The sequence below is a fragment of the Oncorhynchus tshawytscha genome, linkage group LG18 (genome assembly GCF_018296145.1).
Source record: "Oncorhynchus tshawytscha isolate Ot180627B linkage group LG18, Otsh_v2.0, whole genome shotgun sequence".
Taxonomy (NCBI): Eukaryota; Metazoa; Chordata; class Actinopteri; order Salmoniformes; family Salmonidae; genus Oncorhynchus; species Oncorhynchus tshawytscha.
This window is the reverse complement of record NC_056446.1, coordinates 18,571,252-18,589,866: the sequence shown is the minus strand read 5'-3', so window position 1 is coordinate 18,589,866 and position 18,615 is coordinate 18,571,252. Positions and strand designations below refer to the sequence as shown.

Genomic DNA, 18,615 nt, shown 5'->3' with positions numbered 1-18,615 from the left:
ACAAGGCAAATCTCAGTCATGGGGCAGGATGGCATGTCAGCTGTCATCAACTGAACTGGATGTAATATGTTTATAACATTTTTAAAAAACGCTACGTTCTATGAATGTTACAAAACTACGAGTAAAGAAAAGGCTTTGAAGTTAGTTTGCGCATACAGTTTGCTGGGAAGTACAGTTCTGTGAATACACACATCCTTCAACAGAAGTTGGTCATGAATGAACGCAATCTGTCTAGAGAGCTGGCAAGGCTATGTTGTGATGGCTCTCTCCCAGACCTGTGTTTTATTACTGTGGTTTTATAACAGCTCTGGGGGTGGAGGAAGAGATATGACCCCCTCAGATTGACTGATGACAGGCTTTATGTGGCCCTGGTGATACATGTTTCACTGGGCTGCCTACAGGAATCAGAAGAGGTTACTGTAAGAGCTTGTATGTGTGTGTGTGTGGGGGGGGTGGGGTACCGGAGGTCCCCACAAGGAAAATCGTCCCTCATGGGGACCTTTCCCAGGTCCCCACGAGGTCAAAGGCTATTTTAGGCTTATGGGTTAGCGTGTGTGTGCATGTGTGTGTATGTGTGTGTGTGTGTGAGGCAGGGGGTGAGGCAGGCAGGGTACATGAGTGAGAGCAGAGATCAGGTTGTGGGAATTTCCCTAGATGGTTATGAATCACTGTGGTGATATGCCCAATTTCCTCCTGGGATGGGAGTATCACTGGTCTGTATAAATCACACGTCCCCTACTGTAAACGACAGTCATATCAATCAATTGCCCGATCAATCAAACAGAGAAATCGATGAGGTCAATTTGTAGAGGTTTGGGTTGCATTTGAACTAATTCCATTAATGCCATTCAATGGTCCTAGCTGACTGCCTTAGTGTGAGGGACATCACGTCTATGGTAGAAAACACCCAAGATGCATGCTGCTGTCAGAACATATTTGGTTCCTGGGTTCTGACAGTAGGCCAAACAACGATGTACAACATACAGGTAAGTGACAAAATAAAGGAAACACTTGAGTAAATTAGGGTTCTGGCGGCTCTGTTATGGTGTGGGGTGTACTTTCTTGGCATGGTTTAAGTCCACTCAACCACTTAGAGGGTAAGGTAAACACCAATTAATACACCACCATTCTGAGTGATCACCTTCAACCTAGGGTTGGGAGTGTTTTCATCCAGGATGACATTGCCCCCATGCACAGGGCGCGAGTGGTCACTAAATGGTTTGATGAGCATGAAAACGATGTAAACCATATGCCATGGCCGTCTCAGTCACCAGATCTTAACCCAGTTGATCACTTATGGGAGTTTCTGAAGTGACGCCTGAGCAGCCAGGTCACCCGTGATACGAGTCAGTAGTCTACATCCATCCATGTCTGAGGACATTGAAAGATGCCATGGAAACCAGCCATTAGGGGCAACAGTGAGTGCTGTTACCTTCAAGTAGGTTTTGGTTTTGCTAAAGTGTTGTGGATGGGGATGGTGGATATGCGTAAGCATTTGCCTCTGGTGCCAAAAGGTTGAATGTTCAAATCTAGCAATAGAAGTTGTTTTTGAGATTTTGGTTTTAAACCTAACCCAAACCTTAACCCTTACCTTAACCATTCAGAGTTAATGCCTAACCTTAACTCTAACCTTAAAAATGCAGAGTTAATGCCTATGTAACCTCGCCCCTACCTGGGCTCGAAACAGGGAACCTCACACGTCGACAACAGCCACCCACGAAGCATCGTTACCCATCGCGCCACAAAAGCCACGGCCCTTGCAGAGCAAGGGGAACAACTACTTCAAGGTCTCAGAGCGAGTGACGTCACCGATTGAAATGCTATTAGCACGCACCACCGCTAATTAGCTGGCCATTTCACATCGGTTACACCTAAACTTAACCTTAAACACTTAGAAAGGTGACGTTTGCAGCAACTTTCGAAATGTGATGTTTGAGAAACATGAATGAACGTCTAATTCTGACGTGAGACTGTGAGAGCTAGTTGGCCTGAGACAGCATTTTCCAGCACCATCAACAAAACAACCAATTATGACATTTCCCATAGAAAAAAGGTGTTGCATCCCTCCAATAGAGTTCCAGACACTTGTAGAATATATGCCAAGACTCATTGTAGCCCTTCTGGTTCGAGGTGGCCAAATGGTCTATTAAGACACAACGTTGTTTCATTTATTTTGGCAGTGGCCTGTACATCACCAAGTATTACCTTTACTTTACATTTTGTACACTCCATACAGATTCCGGGCCAACTGTACGCATGTGTTGTTTATTCAGTGATACCACTGAGAAACAGAGCATCTGCTGGTAGAGAATACGTCTTGCACATTCCCAGAGCCAACAGCATCATGGGAAACAGAGAGTGGAATGCTGGAGACCCACTTGACAGAAACGCAGAGGAATGAGGAAATGTATGCCACACCTCTAAGAAGCCTCAGACTGAGAAGCAGAGCTGTGTCCTCACCATATCCGCAGTGTAGATGACGCATTGTTTCCCATTACATTCCCTCACATTATCTGGTGCAGAAAAGGAACATAAGATAAGTGCTGTGAAAAGGAATGATATTAGACATCTTTGTCAACCAGTGATGTTGAACAAAACTCCTTTGCTATTAGTGGTATTGTAAATACAAATGAGTCTCTCCAGGCCAAGGTACCATGATACTGTAGGTGTACACTACAAGGATGAGATGGTGAAGATTCATGAAACGAGAAACGACTACCGAGACCTTGTATAGTCAGGGTATCAGTGGCACCATTGTTGACGTGAGCAGTCTCCTATTGTCTTTTAATAAAGTTCAGAGCGCTCCCTACTGGCCTGTAATGTCATGGTTGAAACAATAACCCAATGCTTTTCTCGCACAGAGGCTTTGGGATCAAATCCCAACTGTCTCTGTGTATCACTGTCTTACCATCACAGTATTGAACAACCAAAGACAGAGAATTTGAGTATGTTTATATTTGTTGCTATCTCCAGCACTGTTATAAAATTATTTAATATCCACTACCCTAACCTCAGGTAGCTTAAAAATACAGAATAGCACTTTACTGTCTCCCAATCAGTAATGGAATGCTGTGTATTGTCTGTCGCTGCCTGAAAAGATCTAGCATGAAAGCCCATTCTACCAGGAGAGAGAATGACTTATTTGGAGAAAAGGGATCCATTAGCCTGCTATCAAAGGGAGGGAATTCCACTGAGACACATTTAAAGGACAAATACAGTAACAATAGCCTTTTTACTGTTGACTCAAAAGAGATGATGTCTGTCTGTCTGCTGTTATGGAACAGAGATAGAGAGGACATCCAAGGACAACCATTATCCTGCATGCTACATCCATATCATCCTGAAATGTGTTTTCAGTCTGGTTGCATGTGGAATAATAACATCCGAGACACAAAATACACATTTCTTTATGTAAATTCCTTATTATACCTTAGACAATATATCTTAGGACAACTGTGAGGCAAAGTCTGCCCACCCATGACAAGTCATACGGTTTCCTAATACCTTTGAGCTCTGCCCTGACGACGAGAGCACGCAGTCAGCTTTGTCTCTATCATCTCTCCCGCTCAGCACAATCGCTGACCCCTCCCTGGCCATCGCTATCCTCCCCTCTCTCAAAGCCTCTGTGTCCCTCAATGGCACCTTTTGTTCAAGTGATGTTGCCATTGCAAGTGGAGAAGTACCAGAAACATCTCCACAATAGATCTGCATATGAGGAAAAAAAATAGCCGGTTCAATGGGAATGGCCTAGCAACAGCTCTGACCGATCAGGACAAGAGAAAGCCTTTTAAACCTTGAACAAAATTCAGTACAAACACAGAGTTGTTCATTACATACTTTGTTTATTGAGGGTGACACTTATTTTTGCTGTTCTGTACACCAATGTGATTTTACAGTTTTTTGGGGGCAAATTGGATAACAGTTAAGTGGTCTTTACATTTCACAAATGCATTGAATATCTCTCTTTGTGAAAGTAATGGCAGTCTCCAATGAGGATGTCATACTCTTCACAATCCAATCTTTAAACACCATCAAAGCTTATGCTATAATCTACGGTATATGTCTATTGTTCTATTATTTCTATCTTTAAAATCCCACCATTTAAATGGTTCATACAGCACCACTGGTCACTGTAGCCGTGTCTCCTCCTGCCATATCTTGTACCAATTACCTTCACTTCAGCTCCACGTGCATACAAAGATACTTGCTTAAAATGGACAGTATCTATGGCAACTGGCCCAGAAGGATTTAGTGAACAAAACATTGATGTTTCACAAAAACAACAACCAATGAATAGTCATACAAAGTCACAGAAGGCTATTAATGTCTGTGTGTGATGAGAGTAGTTTAAATATGATAGACATATCTGAAGAATGATACACAAGGTATCCATGCAGAATATTACTGTATATAAAACAAGATAATCTCCACTTGCCATAAGTCTTAATAACATCACACCCTATACAATCGTGGAGGGCTTAACAGACACTGATACCATCTTCAGACTATTGAAGTCTACTAGTCAAGTGAGTGGTTAAACAGCTGATAATATACACAAAAGGAATAAACTGCACATTTCACTTTTTCATAAAAACCACTGAACACTGAATTTTGCCCCAGACAGGGTAGATAGTCCTTAGCACATGGTACAGTACTGTACATACAGTTGGCACATATTTATATTCTATTGTGTTATATTCTCTATTTTCACAGGACGCTTCGGGGTGTAGAAAACGTCTTTCCATCGATATTGACGTGCTCCTCATTCTACAAATGAGCTGTGAAGTGGAGCAGCAGCAGTTGTAGCAGTAGGCGATATGGTACAGTAGGTAGGGTAGGGTTAAGCCTGTGAATATCATCCTGCCTTGGCTCCCCGCCCAGTGTTGAGGCCTCCTCGCAGCTCTTTCTCTGCCCCAGTTGGCCAGGGGGATGCTAGGAGACAACTGTACATCCAGGCTTAACGTCTAGCTGGGCTCAAACCTGCTGGGGAACCCCCTGATCCCTATAGCCTGGAGGAGAGACAGGACACAGTGAGGTTACAGGTCGATAAGTAGACTGGTGAACACACCACCTGAACACATTGAGTGCAACGGTGCAGGTGAGCCCTGAATAGCCTGAGCAAACTGAGTAAAGCCATGCAGCAAGCTGGAAAATGCTTAATAGTGAAACCTTAATATATAAGAGAACGAAATTTGAATCTATACTGAAGAATCTTATTGAAAAATCTTCCCAGACATGCACTGCTGAGAGTATAGCGTGCTCTCTGATCTGTGATGCTGCTAGTTGCAAAGCATGCTGTGACGGAGTCAGGGACAGTGCTGAGGACATTCAGGGCACTCCCAGCTATTTCTCCATTCCGGTCCTGCCAATGACGCCCGGTATAACGAGCATGATGGAGGACAACAAAGCCGAACAGTGTGAGAGACAGCCAGAAGGGAGGTGGTGGGATGAACAGGAAAAAAAGCAGTGGTGGCAGCGAGTGAGAGGAGGCAGCAACATGTTGGTGGAAACACAGAGACTGTGTAGTACTACACATACAGTACGTACCATCAGAAACTTTCATCCGTTTAGGAGGACAAGCAAAGAAAAACAAAACAAGAGAAATTAGTTTAGAAACCATGACAAGCTACAGGTGTACTGCACAGTGGCACATCGTGTTCCAGGAGATGTTCTGATAAAGACTATTATAGTGAGAAGCACGGTCAAAAAACATCCCTCTTTGATATGGAAAGAAGAGACAGAAGATAGGACCCAGAGCTCAGTGGTTAGATTCAATAACAGGGTTGATAATAACAGCATGAAAATGCTCAACAGTGTTCTGGGAGCAGTCTTTCCCTCCCACACACAGAGCAATTAATACCACACTGTTATCTTGACAAAGACCTCTTCTCTAGGCAAACAATAGTAATTGTCATGATTCCAATGAATCCATCCCCTTATGTGGCTCGGAGGGAGAGAACTATAATAATGTAATCCAAGATATATATCTAAGAAATATCAGTGGGATCCATGGGGAGAAAGAACTATGTAGCTAATTTAGCCTCATTTGAATAAAATACTGACTCAAGTGATAACATAAATCAGACACAAGAGAGTGCAAGGGGAAGAACGGGGTTTGTTTGTTTATTTGGGTCCTCACTAGCTTTTGCAGAGGCAGAAGCTATTATTCCTGGGGTCCAAAAAAAACACAGAGCATGACAAGTAACAAAACACTGATACACTGATAGACAAGGACAGTCACACAAATGTAAAATACACAATAACAGCACTTAAAGTTGTCCAGGGCAGCTCTAGCAGGGCAGAAATTTGACAAACTGACTTGCTGGAAAGGTGGCATCCTATGACGGTACCACGTTGAAAGTCACTGAAGTCTTCAGTACAGACCATTCTACTGCCGATGTTTGTCTATGGCGATTGCATTGCTGTGTGCTCGGATTTATACACCTGTCAGTAACCGGTTCGGCTGAAATAGCTACATTTAGTCATTTGAAGGGGTGTCCATATACTTTTTGGCCATGTAGGGTACAATAATATAAAAACATTACATGTACAACAACAAAAATGTATAAATAACAATAATACAAACAATACAACAACAAAAAACGATGTGTGTGTGTTTGTGTGTCCCCTCAAAGTCCCTGCCGTTCTATGAGATGTTCTTTAATATTTTTTTAAAGGTCGTTTTGCTAGTTGCTTGAGTAATTGGACATGAAAGGAATTCCATGCGATCATTGTTCTGTATAATACTGTGTGTTGCCGTGAATTCATTTTGGACTTGGGGACTGTGAAGAGACACCTGGTGGCAGGTCTTGTGGGGTATGGGTGAATGTTATTTGATTATGCAGGCAATCTGGAGTTTCATTACATGAATACTTATCATAAAAACTAGATGAGAAGCAGTTCATCGCTCGTCAACCCTCAACCAGGAAAGACTGGCATGCACGTTGTTGATGTTAGTTCTGTATGTGCAGTTAAGGGCAAAGCGTGCTGCTCTGTTTTGAGCCAGCTGCAGCCTTGCTTCCTTTGCTGCACTTGACCATATTATCGGACAGTAATCAAGATGGGAGCAGACCAGAGCCTGAACAACTCATACAGATGACTTTTGTGTCAAAAACACAGAACATATTTTTTATAACATACATACCCATCCACATCTTCACAACAACTTTGTCAAACTGAATTGACCATGATAATTGACATCCAATGTTATACCTCAGAGTTTAGCTTCCTCAATGCTCACACCCTTTACACACAACTCCAGTTTAGGTTTAGGTCTTAGAGAATGTTTTGAACCATATACAATGTGTTTAGTTTTAGATGTATTTAAGACCAGCTTATATTAATCACCCATTTTGATACTGACCGTAACTCCTTATTTAACATTTCAGTGAGCTCACTGGCTTTGGGTGCTGACATGCAGAGAGTGGAATAATCCACATACATAGTCATTTTAGCTTTGTGTAAGACCAGTGGCAAATCATTTGTAAAAATAGAGAAGAGTAACAGCCCAAGACAACTGCCATGAGGTACACCGCACTGTACATATATAATGTAAGAGAAGCTCCCATTGAAGAACACTCTCTGGTTTCTATTGGATAAATAACTCTACAACCATGTGATGGCAGGTGATGTAAAGCTATTGCATGCGAGTTTTTTCTATAACAACATGATCAGTAACATCAAAGGCTGTACTGAAATCTAATAATACATCTCCAATTATCGTATTATCCTTTTATTGTAACCAATCATCAGTCATTTGAGTCAGTGCAGTACAAGTGGAGTGCCCTTCTCTATAAGCATGCTGAAAGTCAGTAGTTAACATGTTCTCTGAAAAATAGCATTGTATTTGGTCAAACACAATTCTCTCCATCATCGTACTAAGAGCAGGCAGCAAACTGATTGGGCAGCTGCTAGAGCAAGCAAAGGGTGCTTTACTATTTTTAGGTAGTGGAATTACTTCAGCTTCCTTCCAAGCCTGTGGACACACACACTCCTTTAGGCTTTGGTTAAAGATATAGCAAATAGAGGTGGCAATACAATCTGCTACAGTTCCATTCTCATTAGTTTCCCATCAAGGTTGTCTATACCTTGTGGCTTATCATTATTGATTATTGATAACAATAGTTATTCCACTTCTCCCACACTAACTTGTCCAAATTCAAAACAGCAATCCTTTTCTTTCATTATTATAAGTTTTTGCCTCCCGAGTGGCGCAATTGTTCAATACATCATCAATCCAGAGGGCTCTAACAGTTCTCACAGATAATTTCTTAACAGGTGGATGCTTGTCAACAAATTAAATTAATCATTTTACAAATACCTCCAGTGCTGCATCTGGATTCACTTCCTCATACACATCAGACCAGCATACATTTTTTACATTTTCAACAAAAGAGTCCTGAGAAAACATTTTGTATGATCTCTTATAAATTACTTTAGGCCCAACCTTTGGCACTTTGGCTTTCCTTGTTATTGCCTCAATGTTATGGTCACCGCAGCCAATGGGAACAGATATTGCTCTTTTGCAAAGTTCTGCAGCAATAGTGAAGAGTTGTATTTGTATTTATTGTGGATCACCATTAGCAGCTACTCTCCCTGGGGTCCAGCAAAATTAAGGCAGTGTATACAATTTTAAAAACATGACAATACATTCACAACACACTATGTGCCCTCAGGCCCCTACTCCACCACTACCACATATCTACAGTACTATATCCATGTGTATGCATGTGTCTGTGCCTATGTTTGTGTTGCTTCATAGTCTCCTCTGTTCCACAATGTGTTTTTTTAATCAGTTTTTTAAAAATCTAATTTTACTGCAAGCATTAGTTACTTGATGTGTGATAGAGTTCCATGTAGTCATGGGTCTATGTAGTACTGTGCACCTCGCATAGTCTGTTCTGGACTTGGGGACTGTGAAGAGACCTCTTGTGGCATGTCATGTGGGGTAAGTATGGGTGTGTCACGGCTGTTGAAGGAGGAGGACCAACGTGCACCGTGGTGAGCGTACATATTCCTTTATTCAGAAACAAGACGCCGAACAAAACAATAAACACTACAAAACAAACCGTGAAGCTAAAGGCTATGTGCCCTAAACAAAGTTAACTTCCCACAAAGACAGGTGGAAAAAAAAGGCTACCTAAGTATGGTTCTCAGAGACAATGATAGAGAGCTGCCTCTGATTGAGAACCACACCCGGCCAAACACAAAGAAATAGAAAACATACCCACCCCAACTCACACCCTGACCAAACCAAAATAGAGACATAAACAGGATTTCTAAGGTCAGGGAGTGACAGGGTGTCCAAGCTGTGTGCCAGTAGTTCAAACAGACAGCATGGTGCATTCAACATGTCAATACCTCTTATAAATACAAGTAGTGATGAAGTCAATCTCTCCTTCACTTTGAGCCAGGAGAGATTGACATGCATATTATTAATGTTAGCTCTCTGTGTACATGTGTACATCCAAGGGCCAGCCGTGTTGCCCTGTTCTGAGCCAATTGCAATTTGCCTAAGTCCTTTTTTGTGGCACCTGACCACACAACTGAACAGTAGTCAAGGTGCAACAAAACTAGAGCCTGTAGGACCTGCCTTGTTGATAGTGTTGGTAAGAAGGCAGAGCAGTGCTTTATTATGGACATACTTCTCCCAATCAATATGTTTTGACCATGACAGTTTACAATCCAGGGTTACTCCAAGCAGTTTAGTCACCTCAACTTGCTAAATTTCCACATTATTCATTACAAGATTTAATTGAGGTTTAGGGTTTAGTGAATGATTTGTCCCGAATACAATGCTTTAAGTTTTAGAAATATTTAGGACTAACTTATTTCTTGCCACCCACTCCGAAATTAACTGCAACTCTTTGTTAAGTGTTGCAGTCATTTCAGTCGTTATAGTAGCCGACGTGTATAGTGTTGAGTCATCCGCATAAGTAGACACTCTGACTTTACTCAAAGTCAGTGGTATGTCTTAGTAAAGATTGAAAAAAGCAAGGGGCCTAAACAGCTACCCTGGGGAATTCCTGATTCTACCTGGATTATGCTTGAGAGATTCCATTTAAGAACACCCTCTGTGTAATGCTTTATCTACATTATAGCAGGGGGTGTAAAGCCAAAACGCATACATTTTTCCAGCAGACTATGATCAATAATGTCAAAAGCTGAACTGAAGTCTAATAAGACAGCCCCCACAATCATTTTATCATCAATTTCTCTCAGCCAATCATCAGTCATTTGTGTAAGTGCTGTGCTTGTTGAGTGTCCTTCCCTGTAAGCGTGCTGAAAGTCTGTTGTCAATTTGTTTACTGTGAAATAGCATTGTATCTGTTCAAACACCATTTTTTCCAGAAGTTTACTAAGGTTGGTAACAAGCTGATTGGTCGCTATTTGAGCCAGGGGGCTTTACTATTCTTGAATAGCGGAATGACTTTAGCTTCCCTCCAGGCCTGAGTTGCACACACTTTCTAGTAGGCTTAAATTGAAGATGTGGCAAATAGGAGAGGCAATATCGTCTGCTATTATCCTCAGTAATTTTCAAACTTCCTAACAAAGACAGCCAACTTCGCCAAAGGGGATGATTTAACAAAAGCGCATTTGCGAAAAAAGCACAATCGTTGCACGAATGTACCTAACCATAAACATCAATGCCTTTCTTAAAATCAATACACAGTATTATATATTTTTAAACCTGAATAATTAGTTAAAAGAAATTAATGTTAGCAGGCAATATTAAACTAGGGGAATTGTGTCACTTCTCTTGCCTTCATTGCACGCAGAGTCAGGGTATATGCAACAGTTTGGGCCGCCTGGCTCGTTGCGAACTAATTCGCCCGAATTTTACGTAATTATGACATAACATTGAAGGTTGTGCAATGTAACAGGAATATTTATACTTATGATAAAATACGGAATGGTTCCGTATTTCACTAAAATAATAAATGTTTTATTTTCAAAATGATAGTTTCCGGATTTGACCATGTTAATGACCTAAGGCTCGTATTTCTGTGTGTTATTATGTTATAATTAAGTCTATGATTTGATATTTGATAGAGCAGTCTGACTGAGCGGTGGTAGGCAGCAGCGGGCTCGTAAGCATTCATTCAAACAGCACTTTTGTGCATTTGCCAGCAGCTCTTCGCAATGCTTCAAGCCTATCAACTCCCGAGATTAGGCTGGTGTAATCGATGAGAAATGGCTAGCTAGATAGCGGGGTATGCGCTAATAGAGTTTCAAACGTCACTCGCTCTGAGACTTGGAGTAGTTGTTCCCCGATGCTTCGAGGGTGGCTGTTGTCGATGTGTTCCTGGTTCGAGCCCAGGTAGGGGTGAGGAGAGGGACGGAAGCTATACTGTTACACTGGCAATACTAAAGTGCCTATAAGAACATCCAATAGTCAAAGGTATATGAAATACAAATGGTATAGAGAGAAATAGTCCAATAAATACAATATTAACTACAACCTAAAACCTCTTATCTTGGAATATTGAAGTCTCATGTTTAAAGGAACCACCAGCTTTCATATGTTCTCATGTTCTGAGCAAGGAACTTAAACGTTAGCTTTTTTTATATGGCACATATTGTACTTTTACTTTCTTCTCCAACACTTAACGAGCATTATTTAAAAATTGAACATGTTTCATTATTTACTTGAGGCTAAATTGATTTGATTGATGTATTATATTAAGTTAAAATAAAAGTGTTCATTCAGTATTGTTGTAATTGTCATTATTACAAATAAATACATTTTCTGTTAAATCGGCTGATTAATCGGTATCGGGTTTTTTGGTCCTCCAATAATCGGTATCGGCGTTGAAAAATCATAATCGGTCTACCTCTAATTGACAACAACACTTTTTTCACCTCTTCCATGCAGACTTTATGGAATTCAGAAGTACAACTCTTGTCTTTCAAAATTTAGTCAAATATACTTGGATGTATAGTATCAGCTTTGTTGCTGGCATGTCATCCCTAAGTTTGCTTATCTTGCCAATGAAAAAGGCATTAAATTAGTTGGCAATATCAGTGGGCTTTGTGATGAATGAGCCATCTAATTCAATGAATGATGGAGCCGAGTTGGCTTTTTATCCCCAACATTTCAATTAAGTGCCTCAAAGCTTTTTACTATAATTTTTATATAACTGTTATTTTTCATAGTATACTTTTTCTATTTATTTAGTTTAGTCATATGATTTCTTAATCTGCAGTCCATTTGCCAATTCAGCTGGGCTGCCAGACTTATTTGCCATACCTTTTGCCTCATCCCTATCAACCATACAATTTTTAAATTCCTCATCAATCCAAGGAGATTGAACAGTTTTTACAGTAATTTTCTTAATGGGTGTGTGCTTATTAATAACTGGAATAAGCAATTTCATAAATGTGTCAAGTGCAGCATCTGGTTGCTCCTCATTACACACCACAGACCAGCAAAAATGATTTACATCATCAACATATGAATCACTACAAAACTTATTGTATGACCTCTTATACACTATATTAGGCCCAGCCTTTGGAACTTTGGTATTCCTAGATATGGCTATTATATTGTGATCACTACATCCTATAGATTTGGATACTGCTTTAAAGCAAATTTATGCAGCATTTGTAAAGATGTGATCAATACACGTTGATGATTTAATTCCTGTGATGTTTGTAACCTCCCTGGTAGGTTGACTGACAACCTGAACATTATCAAGCATTTTACACATATTATCCAGATACTGACTGTTAGCACTTGGTGGTCTATAGCAGCTTCCAACACGAATGGGCTTCATGTGAGGCAGATGAACCTGTAGCCATATTACTTCAAAAGTATTTAACAATAGATCGTCTCTAAGCTTTACAAGAATGTGGTTCTGAATATAGATCGCAACATCGCCCCCGTTGCCATTTCTGTCTTTTCGGCAGAGGTTATAACCATGTATGCTTCCACTGTATCATCAAAGGTATTATCTAAGTGAGTTTCAGAGATAGAATATGCATTTTATCTGTTACAAGCAAGTTATTGAGTTCATGGACTCCGTTTCTCAGGCTGCATATGTTAATATGAGCTATTTTCTTGCACTTTTCTGGGTTGCTTGATTGTTTTGAATGCTTTACTGGGAAGCTTATCAGAAGTAGACTTGCTCATGTTATTTATATTGGAGCTGATTGTGCAGCTCACCCTGCACTAAGTGGTCTTCCTACTAGGGCATACTGCCTAAGTGCTAACAGTGTAATTCTGGTTCATAGGCTCATGTTTAAAGCATACAATAGCTGTAGGATAAACAGAGGTATTCGGTGCAATTAGGGGCACATAAAATAATAATCATAACGCAGCATTATGACGACTCATTGTCACAATGGTAGGGATTAACTGAGCTGGACTTGGATCATTGAAAAGTCATAGTTTCAACACAGCCTTGAAATGTGTGGCCAGAGTCCAGGAGCCATGATGATTTGGATACTCCTGTGGAGTATCTTCTGTTTCCAGAAGGTGTCAAAGTTATCTATAAAAGTGACTCCAGCAGAGCTACAATAATATTTTAGCCAGATATGTAATGCCAACAGCCTGCTGAGTCTTTTACACCCGCAACCCAACGATGGTACTGGACTTGAAATGATTGGCCGTTTTTTGGAGTCTTTTAATACTAAAATTAGTTTTTTTAAATCAGTTTTCAAATGTTCTGAGTTGGCCCTCCTGATGTCGTTTGACCCAACATGGACTACGACAGTGTCAGCTCCCGGCATCTGTGGTAGAACAGTCGGAAGTAGCCTTGTTATGTCCTGTACTCGTGCTCCTGGGTAGCACAGGGTTTTTGCCTTGGGAACCGAGATGTTTCTCACCATAAAGCTGCCTATGATGACAGCTGGTGATGTTGAATGGGCTGCTCTCTCAGGCAGCCTCACGGTCTGATGAGGGTGGGAGCTCAGAGGATCTGAACCTGAGGTAGAAGCCACCAGAGAGGGAGACAGAACCAAGGACGAAGACGCAGGTACCCCCGGATCCGATCTTGAATGGGAATCCCCCAAGGAAGAAAGCGCCGGAACCTCTGGATCCAGGGCGGCAAAGCTGTTTCTGCTCTGTATCAGATCAGGGTTGAACATCTCCGAGGAGACCCCGATGACAAAGGATGCCTTCTTTGACTTCCACAGCAAGTGACTTACCTCCATGGCTGGTTGGTTGGGTCGAGAACAGCTCCGCTCTCCAGGGAAGGTGGAGACCCCTTCGGGGATAGAACCCTGCTGAGCACCGGCCAGTCGGCTGTGGAGAGCCGACATGGGGGCGAAACTTCCACCAGAGCGGCATCCGGCTACTGGGGTGGAAGAAAATGAAAAAGTAGGCGTGCGTGGATTCCCTGGCAGTTTGTGCAGGTTTGCTACTTGCTTGCTAAGAGTAGCTACTTCGCTCCTGTAGTCCTCCGCAAGCAGTTGCTACATTGAAAGTCAGCACAGTCCACATTGTCCCGGGAACAAAGCAAAGTAGTGATGTTGGGTGGGCGGGCGGGTGCAGCAGCGATTGGTTGAAGAGCATGCATTTAGATTTACTAGCATTGAAGAGCAGTTGGCAGCCACGGAAGGAGTGTTGTATGGCATTGAAACTCGTTTGGAGGTTTGTTAACACAGTGTCCAAAGAAGGGCCAGCTGTTTACAGAATGGTGTCGTCTGCATAGAGTTGGATCAAGGAATCACCCGCAGCAAGAGCATCGTTGATATATACAGAGAAAAGAGTAGGCCCGAGAATTGAATCCTGTGGTACACTCATAGAGACTGCCGGAGATCCGGACAACAGGCCCTCCAATTTGACACACTGAACTCTATTTGAGAAGTAGTTGGTGAATCAGGCGAGGCAGTCATTTGAGAAACCAAGGCTGTTGAGTCTGCCGATAAGAATACAGCGATTGACAGCGTCGAAAGCCTTGGCCAGGTCGATGAAGACGGCTGCACAGTACTCTTTTATCGATGGAGGTTATGATATCATTTAGGACCTTGAGCGTGGCTGAGGTGCACCTGTGACCAGCTCGGAAATCAGATTGTACAGCAGAGAAGGTACGGTGGGATTCAAAATGGTCAATGGATATAGGTCTGTAACAGTTGGATATAGGTCTGTAACAGTTTGGATCTAGAGTGTCACCCCCTTTGAACAGGGGGATGACCACGGTAGCTTTCCAATCTTTAGGAATCTCGGACGATATGAAAGTGAGGTTGAACAGACAAGTAATAGGGGTTGCAAAAATGGCGGTGGATAATTTTAGAAAGAGAGAGTCCAGATTGTCTAGCCCAGCTGATTTGTACGGGTCCAGGTTTTGCAGTTCTTTGAGAACATCAGCTATCTGGATTTGGGTGAAGGAGAAGCTGGGGAGGCTTGGGCAAGTAGCTGCGGGGAGTGCAGAGCTGTTGGCCGGGGTTGGGGTAGCCAGGAGGAAAGCATGGCCAGCCGTAGAGAAATGCTTATTGAAATTCTTGATTATCGTGGTTTTATCGATGGTGACGGTGTTGGGAAGAGGTGCTCTTATTCTCCATGGACTTTACAGTGTCACAAAACCTTTTGGAGTTAGAGCTACAGGATGCAAATTTCTGTTTGAAAAAGCTAGCTTTCCTAACTGACTGTGTATATTGGTTCCTGACTTCCCTGAAAAGTTGCATATCACAGGGACTATTCGATGCTAGTGCAGTACGCCAGAGGATGTTTTTGTGCTGATCGAGGGCAGTCAGGTCTGGAGTGAACCAAGGCTATATCTGTTCTTAGTTCTACATTTTTTGAAAGGGGCCTGCTTATTTAAGATGGTGAGGAAATTACTGTTAAAGAACAACCAGGCATCCTCTACTGACGGGATGAAGTCAATATCCTTCCAGGATACCTGGGCCAGGTAGATTAGAAAGGCCTGCTCACAGAAGTGTTTTAGGCAGCGTTTGACAGTGATGAGGGGTGGTCGTTTGACCGCGGACCCATCACGGATGCAGGCAATGAGGCAGTGATCGCTGAGATCCTGATTGAAAACAGCAGAGGTGTATTTGGAGAGCAAATTGGTCAGGATAATATCTATGGGGGTGCCCATGTTTACAGATTTAGGGTTGTAGCTCGTGGGTTCCTTGATCATTTGTGTGAGATTGAGGGCATCTAGCTTAAATTGTAGGACGGCCGGAGTGTTAAGCATATCCCAGTTTAGGTCACCTAACAGAACGAACTCTGAAGATAGATGGGTGGCAATCAATCCACATATGGTGTCCAGGGCACAGCTGGGAGCAGTAATTTTTTATATTAGAAGCTCGAACTGTTTGGGCATAGACCTGGAAAGTATGACAGAACTTTGCAGGCTATCTCTGCAGTATATTGCAACTCCTCCCCCTTTGGCAGTTCTATCTTGATGGAAAATGTTGTAGTTGGGGATGGAAATTTCAGAATTTTTGGTGGCCTTCCTAAGCCAGGATTCAGACACGGCAAGGACATCAGGGTTGGCGGAGTGTGCTAAAGCAGTGAGTAAAACAAACTTAGGGAGGAGGCTTCTGATGTTAACATGCATGAAACCAAGGCTTTTACGGTTACAGAAGTCAACAAATGAGAGCGCCTGGGGACACACAGGTCCTGGGTTAACCTCTACACCCGAGGAACAGAGGAGGAGTAGGATGAGGGTACGGCTAAAGGTTATCAGAACTGGTTGTCTAGTGCATTGTGAATAGAGAATAAAAGGAGCAGATTTCTGGGCGTGGTAGGATAGATTCAGGACATAATGTACAGTAGGGTGCGGGTACAGTGGAGGTAAACCTAGGCATTGAGTGACGATAAGAGAGGTTGCATCTCTGGAGGCACTAGTTATGCTAGGTGAGGTCACCGCATGTGTGGGAGGTGGGACAAAAGAGCTATCTGCGGCATGTTGAGTGGGACTAGGGACTCTGCAGTAAAACAAACAATGATAACTACCCTAAACAGGATACAAGGCATATTGACATTAGAGAGAGACATAAAGTGAGGCATAAAGCAATCACAGGTGTTGATTGGGAGAGCTAGCTAAGACAACAACAGGTAAGACAACAACAGCTAATCGGCTGACAACAACAACAGGTAAAATGGCGATGAATAGGCAGAGAGGGTCAGTTAACTACACACAGGGTCTGAGTTCGAGGCTGACAGATAAACAAAATAAACTAAATGGAGTACAGTGATTAATGAACAGTCCAGCAGGCATCAGCTATGTAGCCAAGTCATCATAGGGTCCAGTGAACAGAAATAGATGAAACAGGGAAGCCGTTAGGTAGTCGTTACTACGCTAGCCGGGAGATGCACCTGTCTCGAGGCTAACTGGTGCTAGCTTTGGGAGAAGGGTGTCACCGACGTCCGGCAAAGGCCAGTTGAGGGCACATCGGACGAATTATATCGGCAGACCAGTCATGATGGATCGGCGCTATGATGACGTTGCATCCCGTGCTAAGATATGATCAATACAAGTGGATGTCACAGATCCAACACTATTGGTATGCACTCTAGTCAGGTGAGCGATAACCTGGGTCATATTATAGGCTTTAGTCACAGTTAGAAGCTTCCTATCGAGAGGATAGCTAGTTGCTAACCAGTCAATGTTCAGGTCATGCAGAAAATAGTTCTCCCTGTTAACATCACACGCACTATCAAGCATTGCACATATATAAATATATGTGTGTGTGTGTGTGTGTGTGATGTGTGATGTTGGGCTTGACTCCCTCAGTCATTCCAGGCTTTTGGGAGGGAGGGTGGACAATGAGCTTGTCGTAGCAGATGTAAGCAATGTCCCCACACCCCCTGGCAGCTTTTATAGCTGGGAAGTCCTCGTTGAGGAAGATTTTAGTTCCTCTCAAGTTCTTGTCTCTCTCCAGAACAGCCATCTTGTCCTTGAACCTTAGGACCTTGACCACTATCGGCCTGGGTCTGTCACCTGGGCTCGTTACCGGTTTTTCAGAACTGTGGGCGCGATCCACCTCAATCTTCCTATGATCCATCTGCAGCTTTTCGGTGATAATTTCCCTCACTTTGTCCATAGACTCCATCCAGGTCTCAAGTGGAGACTCTCCACAACATTGCTATTCCTCCTGGATTGTCCCTCGATAGTCTGTTTTCCCAGTCACCTGTAATAATGATTCACAGACAGTTCTGTCATCTCACGTGGACTTACAGTTTGTTGTCATCTTGCTGCAAGTCTCTTTCATGACATACACCTCTCCCTGGAAGAACTGCAAACTGTTCTTAAAGTCTAGGACCTCTGGTCAGATTGCCCATTCTTTTGTTAGTTGAGTCCACCAGTTTTGGACAAATCATTTGAAGCAATTTTCCTGTTGCTGTAATAATTGCTTGGACATCTTGATGATTTAAAAGATCACGCACCTGTGTTAGCAAAACACTGTCCTCTCCATTACTCCAACCTTCTTTAACTTTGTGCGGCATGATGGTAGCAATGTAGGCTAGTGCTGGTACTCCACAGGGTTCCAGCCAACACAGCTTGCAGGGCCGACAGAAATAGTAACAAAGAGTAGGTCCCAGCCACAAACGCTAAGTGGGGTCTTTAAGCCAAGTAACTCATACACAATGGGAGCCAAAATTCTAGTATTTTGACATTCTCATTCATAAAAACACATTTAGCAATGCAATTCAATCTGCAGTGA

The 18,615-nt window shown here is 42.5% G+C and overlaps 1 protein-coding gene across 2 annotated transcripts in view; it reads right to left on the bottom strand.

The window, feature by feature from the left end:
• Window positions 1–3,822: 3,822 nt before the first annotated feature.
• LOC112217637 (protein stum homolog) overlaps window positions 3,823–18,615 on the bottom strand; it is a 38,930-nt gene continuing 24,137 nt past the window's right edge. The window contains exons 3-4 of one of the 2 annotated variants that reach the window (XM_042300766.1): window positions 5,548–5,556; window positions 3,823–5,009 (exon numbers count right to left, since the gene is read on the bottom strand). In XM_042300766.1, coding sequence (XP_042156700.1) covers window positions 4,975–5,009; window positions 5,548–5,556 — 44 coding nt within the window. In that variant the 3' untranslated portion in view covers window positions 3,823–4,974. The remainder of the gene's footprint in view (window positions 5,010–5,547; window positions 5,557–18,615) is intronic. The other variant, XM_042300768.1, reaches the window with a different exon arrangement.